General features: G+C 37.2%; 1 protein-coding gene across 3 annotated transcripts in view; it reads left to right on the top strand.

Annotated features, from left to right (window-relative positions):
* WDFY3 (WD repeat and FYVE domain containing 3) overlaps positions 1-10,322 on the top strand; it is a 145,895-nt gene that overhangs the window by 79,895 nt on the left and 55,678 nt on the right. For all 3 annotated transcript variants that reach the window (XM_085316344.1, XM_085316343.1, XM_085316345.1), the window contains exons 21-27: positions 2,068-2,228; positions 2,888-2,999; positions 3,390-3,580; positions 5,646-5,798; positions 8,259-8,332; positions 8,431-8,592; positions 10,022-10,116. In XM_085316344.1, coding sequence (XP_085172470.1) covers positions 2,068-2,228; positions 2,888-2,999; positions 3,390-3,580; positions 5,646-5,798; positions 8,259-8,332; positions 8,431-8,592; positions 10,022-10,116 — 948 coding nt within the window. The remainder of the gene's footprint in view (positions 1-2,067; positions 2,229-2,887; positions 3,000-3,389; positions 3,581-5,645; positions 5,799-8,258; positions 8,333-8,430; positions 8,593-10,021; positions 10,117-10,322) is intronic.

Below are 10,322 nucleotides of genomic sequence, written 5' to 3'. Positions count from 1 at the left end.
TCTTTTTTTTCTTATGAGGACTATAATATTTTCCAGTTTTTCCTGAGAGAAACCATTACCTCCTCAGGACAGGGGGCAGTGAGCGAAGAGTGAAACAAATGTACATGTAGGGAGCACGCAGAATCATGCCTTTCATACTAGATGCTTTTCTTAGAGCTGAGGCAGAAAAAAACACAAATGTAAATGATCAAGGCTGTGAAAGACTAAAGTATCATAAAAAACGAGTTAGTTCTCCTTGGATGTCTCGAGCCAGAAGCTTTAGGCCATTGAATTTTTTTCATGCACAGCTCTCCGTGACATACTTGCTCTTTTGACAGCTAGTCAAACTTAGCAAGCAACTCTAGGTTTGGGTATCTGCTAGTTAGCGGTAATTTCCCCTGGAAAGGACTTTGCCTCCTCCTGCCTCTATGTTATATCCTAAAGAAACTGTCTCTGCACAAAGATTTATTACAAAATTAGCCAAGTCAAATTCCATGAATGGATTTGTTAATTCACTTCTGAGAAGAAAAAATCCTCCTGCCTTTATGCTAAGACCATGCTCACCAGAAAGCCCGTGATAACTTATAGTAAGAATTCTTCATTTCCTAACATGTTGCGCTTTCCGAGTGTGGCAACGTATTAAACCTGTACAAGCTTTTTCCTTTCATTGTATTTCAGGAGTAGTGCACAACTAAAACAGAGGATGTGTTTCTAGTTGAGGCTGGGCTTCTGTTCATATAACGTGCACCGTACCAAACCTTAAGGGATTTGACAGAGGTAGCCTCCCTACCCAAAAGGTTTGCTTTTCCTTAACATAATGATAGTTTGGGGGGATATTGGAGAGGAGAAGAGCCCTGCCATCCTCCACTGTTGCCCTTTCAGAGGGAACTGTAGCTGACTTGAATCATTTGCCAATGCAGTACTTCTTCCAAAAAGTTTATCTCTTTTTTTTTCAGTAAGCAAGGTGGCGCTCTTCTGGTATTTTTTTTCTACATTTAAACCACAAAATGAAAAACTTGATATATTTTAGGTCTTCGAAGACCCCTCAAAGACCAGTTAGTTCAGGGAAATGGGTTCCTTTATCCACTTGCTGGAATAGAAGAGTGTTCTCGGGGCATTCATGTGAGCAGGTGATTGAATGAGGATTTCATTTTTGAAGAAATGTTGAGACATCAGAAATTCTCTGTCAAGTGAGACTTAMGCCCTCATTCAACACGTTAGTTAGACACCTAGTTTCTCATTTCAGTGTGAGGAACCTTGACACTTTTCTGCTTTCTAAATTCTTTGAATGTATTTCACCAGAGTTGCAGATAACCATTGACCTGGAAAGATRATGTGGAAGCAAATCTCCTTCCTAAGCTTTCAGGTGCTGAGCTTTGCACGCTTCCTCTGAGCATTGTAGGCGACTGTCTATCATGGCATTCACAGTGCTTCTTAAGAAGCACTTCGGGAGCAGTCGATGGAAAAAGTTATATTTGACTATGTGTCCTCTTCACTGAATGAGGACCAGAAGGCCCTGACATCCTTGCATCTCTTGTGCCATTTTTAAAGGTGGTTTTATTAGCAAGCCATTATGTAAAGCCTAATGTATGTGTTACCACAGACCAAGATGCAAATGGACAATTACTTTTCTATTTATTGGCTATTCTGTTTGCCCTCCTTCAGATGAAAGGAGGGCAAGGGAACATCCTTCAGATGAAGGGAGGGAAGGGAACAGCCTCTTGCCTAGACACAAATTGAGAAATTTTTCTTGCAAAAATTCAGATGAGGAAGAACCACATCTTGTACTGCGTGGCCAAGCCACAGGCTACTAGCTACTWTTGAGGGTAAATAGAGTAGATCTTTTAAAAAGAGTGTGTCATATGCTGCCTTGTAWTTTTAATTAGTACTTTCATTGCGTAAGTTGTTTGCCATCAAGTTGTGCACGGGTAAGGTGAGCAAATACACAAAGGCAATACCAAATCTCAGCCATCTGTGAAACGTCTCTTCCACTATTATTCTGCAGAATAATTTACTTAATATGTTACTCTTAAAACTGACCACTAAAACAGTACTACTTTTGAAATGAGCTTTTTTCGTGTCCTTAAGGCAAAGATTCTAAGTCGGAAGGAGTCAACTCGTCTCCAGTATCTTTGGTACCAGAAGAGAAGGTCTCTTTTGGTCTCTATGCACTCTCAGTTTCTTCATTCACCGTGGCAAAAATAAGGAAAGTTTACAACAAGTTGGATAGTAAAGCCATTGCAAAACAGGTATGTTTGAAAATAAGTTTGTTAGTGTGTAATACTTGTTAGTGTGAAATTAGCCATTTAACATTCAAGAATTTCTTTCTTTTGTTCCTTTACCTATATTCAAGTGATTTTGCTCAAAGGAATGTTATGTTATAATAAGAATAAAGTGCTTAGTAGAAGTATTACCCATGATTATTTTCCTATTTTTTAAGTATTTGAGGGAGACTGTRCTCCTAGATTTTATTCCTATTTTTAAAATTAGTGAAAGGTGTATCTTTTACCCCCTTTTGGAAGTATCTTGGCTGTTTAATGTAGATAACAGTTGTTAATTCTATAGAATAAGTTMAGATAATGTTGTTGAACAAAGCTGATCACTTAATCCTCTTTTCAGATTGAAAACCTGAATATTAATTTTACATTTTTTCTTCGAATTAATTATTTGTACAAAGGACTATCAGTTGTCTTTTTTTTCTTTAAGTTAGTTTGATTAATCAGTTTTAAAMTTTGGAGACTGAAGATTCCTCTTTCTTCTAGAGGATGTTCTAATGACTTCTAGCATAATTTGTTTTTTTCTTATGTTTCTCATCCTTTATCATAGGAGAAAAATATGTAGGTTGTTATAGATATCTATATACCTTCCTGTCAGCCTCCCTTTTCCTTGTTTTCCTTSTTTTTTTCAGCTGGCAATTTCTTCTCATGAAAATGCCACACCTGTGAAATTGCTACATAACTCAGCAGGGCATCTGAATGGACCAGCACGCACTATTGGTGCAGCTTTGATAGGATATTTGGGTGAGTGTTGGATAATTAGTATCTGTGAGCATTGTCAATCAACCGTATATAAGAACTGAGATCTAGAAGATAAGTTTGACAGTGTACTGCACACATAATAATCATGTACATAATCTATTTTGTGTTTATTGACGTACGATCTCTTTTTATTGATACAAGATAACTTGCTTTGGTTTAATGAGGACCAGTATAAAAATATACTTAACTGTTTCTGTTAACTCAGGAACTATTTTGCAATGCAGTATTTCCTTCTCCTGAGGTGATCATAATTCATCTAGTGATATTCTCTTAATAAACAAAGCAATACCGGAATGCAGGTTACTTAGATTAAATGATTTTGAATAAGAAAGTATTGGTTTTTATTAGTTTATTTTCACTACCCATGCACAGGAGTCAGAACGTTTGTCCCCAAGCCTGTTGCCACTACACTRCAGTACATAGGTGGAGCTGCTGCTATTTTGGGGCTTGTAGCCATGGCATCAGATGTAGAAGGATTGTATGCAGCTGTGAAGGCGTTGGTCTGTGTGGTAAAGAGCAATCCACTAGCCAGCAAAGAAATGGAAAGAATCAGAGGTTATCAGGTAAGGSGGGGGGGGGGGGGAAGATTGTCTTAAAACAGACCTAGTAGATTGAATTTCACTGTCTGTCCTTTTAACTCCCACGAGAATTGCTTTTTCGTGTCATGGTAACTGAAATAATCTGTTTTAAGTTTACTGTGCTCTTGGCTAAATAGCGTAAACACGGTGTTTAGGATGGCCTTTAAAAGAGAGAATGGAAAGTTTTTCTAATCAGTTGCACTCATTTAGTTGCCCTGCTGAAACTATCACTTCATTAATAGCAAGAAAGAGCGCTAACACAGTGCACAGATTCTTTTTCCATTAATGTTACTCCTGCAAGTGCAGGAGCTTCTGTCTCAGTTGTCTGCCAGCAATAGAAGAGGATATGGACATCTGAAGGGAAACAAGCAAGTAGGCTGCTGTAACCATTATTTTGAGGAGTCTGGTCTTTATAGCCAGTGATGCTGTTCRCTTTCAGGTTTAAGTCCTTGCTTTCCTTGTGCCCAAAGAAGAATTACATAATAAGTTATGCAAAATGATCAGCTGACTGAACTGTGAAAAGATCCTTCTGTGACCAGTGAATTTTATATTCCCATTAAGACAGCTTTACTGAAACTTAAAAATTCAGWCTGTGGTTTGGGCAGCATATTTACAAGCCATTTTATGCTGCCTGCTAGTATATTTTTGCAAAAAACTTTTATCCTATGCAACCTGTACCAGATATTGGCATTTGTTGACCAGCAGATCTAGACAGCATCTTCCTTGCGCTATAAGCATCATCTTTTCTACCTCAGCAAACAACATGGTTTAGGAGAGAGTCCCCAAATATGCATTTCTTTATTAAAGTTTCAGAGAAAATGGTGAAGTTCAGAGCTTGAAGAGTTTCTGGCAGAAGACAAGAGACAGCAATTGTAAATCTGCCAATTTGTTCTTTCCCGACCCAGGTTACAACAACTTAGAGCAGAAATGAGGACACACAGAATGGCATCCACGGTCATGCCTAGGGTAATACAGAGTAGTGAGGATCTGAATTTTGTTCTGTTTTGCTTTTCTAGAGGATAAGTCAATGGGACAGAAGTAAAAGGGAATGTGAGGGGTAGAAGAGTATGTACAGGGATGCCATAATGGTTTGGAGGGTATCTTGGGGTTCCCAAGAGTTGGGAATTAATTGGGCTTGGGTTATCAAGAACAGACAGACTGGAAGGGATGTAGATTAGGTAGTGAGGACTATTAGCAACGAAAGCCTCAGATACCATCTTTATTGTTGTGTGGTGTAAAATAGTTACAGCAGTTCCAGGGTTAAAGTTCCTAAAAACTGGCTGTTGTGAAAGATGRAATTTTTTGCCTGCAGTGAGTTTATTTTGACTGTGATGGACAAGAATGATCGTCTTCACAAACCATGAACAAACCACGTTTAATCACTTAAGACACCTTACTGCCATGTCCTAAAAGACTAGCCAGAGATCTGTGGCAGTCGAGCCTTTTCAGATTTATGTAGTGATGGATGCTTCTCTTCACTTGCATGTGCAGCCCTAAAGGGGCACAGACAAGTCTATTTAAGTCTGCCGTATCCACACTTGTTGTCCGGGAGCAGAGCTGTGTGGGAAGGGGTTGTATGCTGTCTTAAACTGTGAGTAACTGCAAGGGGGCTGAGAATCTTAGGTATGTGTACCTAGGGCTGGATGACAGGGGACAGGTGATAGTAATGCAGATGAACAGCTTCAAGCTTCTCTTCAAGCCTTTGGTAACCTTTGGTGTATTCATCTTGAGTGTTGTTTTTTAATCTGAAAGCAGGTTTGTGTATGGATAGTCAAGGGCTGGATGCTGCCTGCAATGTAGAACGGAAGGTGTTTTATGAGCTGGAGGGTATCCTTCCAGCCCTGTGTGTAGCCTTTTTCTAATCAATCTTAATGCCATTTTCAAGCTTTTTCATCAAAAGTATCAAGTTTCAGAGGCACTTTATGGGTCTTCTCAAAAATTAGCTGGTGTTTTAAGGAASATAGACATTTCATCCATGCTTTATTTTGCTTAGATAACATTGGCTGCGTTTTCATAGGCTACTAATTTCTTATTTGTTTACTTGTTCAAGTTACTGGCAATGCTGTTAAAGAAGAAACGTTCCCTTCTGAACAGTCACATCCTCCATCTGACCTTTTCCTTGGTGGGAACTGTCGATAGTGGGCACGAGACCTCCATTATCCCAAATTCTACTGCCTTCCAGGATCTGCTCTGTGATTTTGAAGTATGTAAAGCTGCGCAAAAAGCTGCTGATATTGAGCAGTGAATGATTCAGTTCCTAATGACCTACCCTAAATATTGAATGACAAGAAATTATGTTGTTATCCTGAGAACATAGTATTTTTTGTATATGATACAGTAAAGTAGCTTGGCACAAAGGTTGTTGATATCTTTTCCTGCTGCAATGACTTTTATAACTGTAGAAATAATTAATAGATACCAAAGATGTACCTGCTTCTTGTTTAGAAGATAGGTTTTGTAGTTTTCTCTTCCACCCAAGTGTTCTATTGCAATAAATATACTGGGGCACAAAAGATGGGCTGAAAATGGCAGTAGGAGAAGAACTTTCAATGCAGCGAGTTGAAATAATTTAACCATGCATCGCCTGCAAAGTTAGTAGTAAGGCAGTTAAAATTCTGCTTGCATAACCTATGAAAAATGGAATAGGGATAGATATGAAATAGGAAAGAAGGCTGTCATTGAAGGAAAGYAGAGAAAATCGGAATTGTATGCTTTTATAATAGAGCCTGAAAAGCAGTGTTATATAATGTGTAGAACTGATTGTGTCCTGTTTGTCCCTTTTGTATTATCCGTGTCTAACACGGACTGAATAAAACTATTCTGGTTCTCATGTGATTTTTATAAAAAAATCCAGCTACCACATACTGACTTAACAGCATATGTTCATCTGTTTCAAATTACTTTAAGACAGGGAATTACCCATTTTCTGGTTTTAGATGTCCATTTGGGTAGTTAAAATAATTCCTGGACACTGTATTTAATGGTCCTGTATACAAAAAGACTGCTGGCACTTAATATAGCCTTTCTTTTAACAAAAACACATGGCCTTGTTAACTTCTTTGAGAGCTTAAAGGTAATTAAAACACTTACCCCCACCCCTCAAAAATTGACAAGCTAAATAATACACTGCAATTATGGCACAAAGAAACTGAAAGTGAAAAGAGGTGGCTCTGTCTAGTAAAGAARGAATTTGTTATCCAACTCAATTTGCTCTTTTTGATATATAATACGGAAACTAGGAATAAAATATTGAAATAGTCTGTGCTATGTCTAAATGTTAATTTCTCAGTATAATAAAGCTAGTTGTTGTTTCTTTAACAAAAAATTTTATTTTAATAATACTGACTTTGTGTTCACAAAATTAAACGTAGACCTGATGGAAGTTACCACCTCTATATGAGGTAATATTTGTGGTGTAGAGGTCTTAAGCTAGATGAACTGTGGAGCAAAGAGAAGGGTGTTAATCACAGCCACAACTCCTCTCACAGACAGCAAGATCTTCACCAAGTCATGAATACTTTGTTGAAGATTCCTCTTTTCCCCATAAAGGAACCAGCTGAGAAATTTCATCAAGGTTATGTATTCAGTCAGACAGCTATTAGCATATGAAAGATCCAACTTTATGTTGTTTAGTTCAGGTCTTTTTTTTTTTTTTCCTGAAGGTAGAGAACAACTGGAGAATGAATAAGCTTAAGGTACTAAAAATAAATGAAACTAATGGGTTTGTGCGTCATTAAGAAGAAAGTTTCAAAAAGCCTTAGAAAGTCATTCTTTCTGGATTGTTTTTTAGAAGTATCTCTTCAGAAATCAGTGACCCAAACATTTCTTTTACATTAGATAACTTAGATGTTCTTATTCTTATGCTGAACAGGGAAAATGAAAGATTTGTTCTGATCATTTCARATTAGAAGATTAGAAGAGAAGCAAAAGCAAGAAAATTTTTGTTTAAGCCTTTTTTTTATGCCCCAGAGCTCAAATTCAGTATGCTTTGTTCAATAGCAAGTCAATTTTAGTATTTTCAGCCAGAACTTTGAACTTTCTGGCTTTTGTATGTCTTATTGCTTCTATTGATTGAACAGTTGATTTACTGTAGGGGATCTAAATCATTTAAAACTCTGTACAGGAAATGCTGCGTAAAGAAAAAARCAATTATCTTTGAAGACCTTGAGTTCAATCTTGGCAGAAAGTATTCAGTTAATTTACAAATTGAAAATCTTCATTCAGCCAAATAGGCTTGATTCAGCATCTCATTTCAACACTTTAAACCCCAGTAACTCCTTTGAAATCAGTGGTATTTAAACACTTATCTTAAACACTTTAAACACTTATTTAAAAAAAAAAAAAAGTCTAGATAGTGCGGAATTTGTTTTTCAATTACTCTTAAGTTATCTGCTTGATATGCTTACAGAGAATCTTTGGTACCACTATGTGTTTCTTGAGTCTCTACATGCATATTTAATGTTTATCTGAAACCGAAGAACAAACAACTGAGAACCTTTAAAAYGAGCTTTGAGCGCAGCAGACAGGCGAATAGTTAGTAATGTAGATGAACTGTTTCAACCTCTTCAAGCCTTTGGTTACCTCTGGCATATTAATCTTGAGTGTCGTCTTTTAGTCTGAAAGTGGATTTGTGTGTAGAACATACCATTGTTCTGTGTTTCAGGTCTGGCTTCATGCGCCCTATGAGCTTCATCTGTCGTTATTTGAGCACTTCATTGAACTTCTCACGGAGTCCAGGTACGCGTTGATKCTGACTTAGTAATGAAACCTAGAGAATAAGGTAATATGTAGAGGATGCTCCACATTTAAGTTGCCTCGTCTGTTTATTCTTTCAGTGAAGCAGCGAAGAACGCCAAATTAATGAGAGAATTCCAGCTCATCCCAAGACTACTCTTGACTCTTCGAGATATGTCTCTGTCCCAACCCACTATTGCTGCAATTAGTAATGTGCTGAGCTTTTTGCTTCAAGGCTTCCCTAGCAGCTATGACTTGCTCAGGTAGCCCACGTTTCTGTTAATGCTGGCTTTTGTATTTTTAGTTACGTTGATGATATTGCATAAGAATACTTAGGGTAATCCTCTTGTGGAATGATTAACATGAAAGACCCATGTATTGRATTTCTTTCTGTAATAAATAACTGAGCTAGACACAGTCAATAATCGTATTAATGCCCAGATTTGCATATTAAATTCAGTTTACGTCTAAACAAGTATGACTGGTTAGTCATACCATGGTTGGTAAACTGGCTTAGTGCTTTCCAGGCAAGTAGCAGTGGGGCTGTATTCCAGCCTCACTGCTTATGTGAAACACTGAGCACTTCTCTGAAATACCATTGAACATTCTGCTTAAAATTGAGTGTAATGATACATCCTGTTAAAATGCAGCTTTGATTACTCTTGCCCAAAAGATTTATTTCAAGAACTCTTCTAAATAAATGCTATGTARAAAAATATTTAAGGCTGTCAAATATAGTACTGTTAATTATGACTGATGTGAGCTGCAGTTGTTAATATAACTTTCATAAACAGGAATATTTGAAATGCTTTTAAATGTGTTAACTTCCTTGATAATTTAATCTTTTCTTCTCCTATTTCATTATAATGGAAATAGGTAGACTCTTTCATTACTTAGGTGTTCTTTTTGTATGAGCAGGCATGTGTTTAGCTTCTTACTTTCAGTACAATTAAAGGTATCAGAAGCATCAAACCAAACTTCTTACCTGTCTTCRTTTTAATTATACAGGACAAAAATTATTCAAGAAAAAATAGTATAGATTTTATGCTTAATTTATTGTGGGGAGAAAGAAGCGTAGCATGCTTATCCGAGTGTTCCCAGGTACCTTTGTTTTCTCCTTCCTGGAAACAAAAAGTAAAAATAGTGGATRACTTTGGAAAAGATAGATTAGCTGGGGACCTTTCAGGTTAGTTCCAGAAGGAATGGGCAATATATTTCCTCTCTTTTCTTTGTGCAGCACATCATTGTCCTGTTTTTGAAGACCATGGCCTTATAGTAGTAGCATCTCAAACTATAGGCATAAATTTTATATCAGATTACAGTAATGTTGTCAATATTTTTTGATGTTGTGTTTGTTCAGGTGTGATGGGTTTGGGAATAATATTTTTTCTTCCTKTAACTTCTGGTGTTCCTTTTACTAGGACTTGGAGGTATCTCCCAGTTCCCTTCTTGAATCTTAGCATGTTAAGGATCCCTTACTTGCAGACTTGTGTGCTAACAGTCCAGTTCATACGTTAATTTGTTTTTTGTCTAGTAACTTTACTTGGAGGCCATTTCCAACGGTCTTCAGCCGTGAGAAAGTTGACATTTTAGGTACCTGCCTCTCCTTAGTCATATATTAAAAGTGAATTATTGATAGGTGAGAGTGCATCTGTCACATCAATGCATGATGTTTTTTCTGTATCTGTCAAGGTTTGGACAGTTCATCTCTTCCACTTTACCTACATTTGCAGTCTGTGAGAAGTTTGTAGTCATGGAAATAAACAATGAAGAAAAACTTGACAGTGGTAAGTGACTGCATGACTTTGGAGCAGGAGAAGTGAAGTAATTTGTGATACCTCCTGTGCTTAAGCGCTTGAAGTGAACAAGCAGTATTGCTAGCAATATTCTAGTTTTGTTATAACCTTGCTCTGGGTTAGGTATGGTACTTCAGTTTTCAATATTGCATGCTAAGCAGTGCAAAAGTAACCTTCTCTTGTTTGTTTTCCTTTAT

The sequence above is a fragment of the Rhea americana genome, unplaced genomic scaffold (genome assembly GCF_003343005.1).
Source record: "Rhea americana isolate MKP2758 unplaced genomic scaffold, rheAme1 scaffold_462, whole genome shotgun sequence".
NCBI classification, from domain to species: domain Eukaryota; kingdom Metazoa; phylum Chordata; class Aves; order Rheiformes; family Rheidae; genus Rhea; species Rhea americana.
Note: the sequence above shows the minus strand (reverse complement) of the source record. Positions and strands in the feature narration are given on the sequence as shown.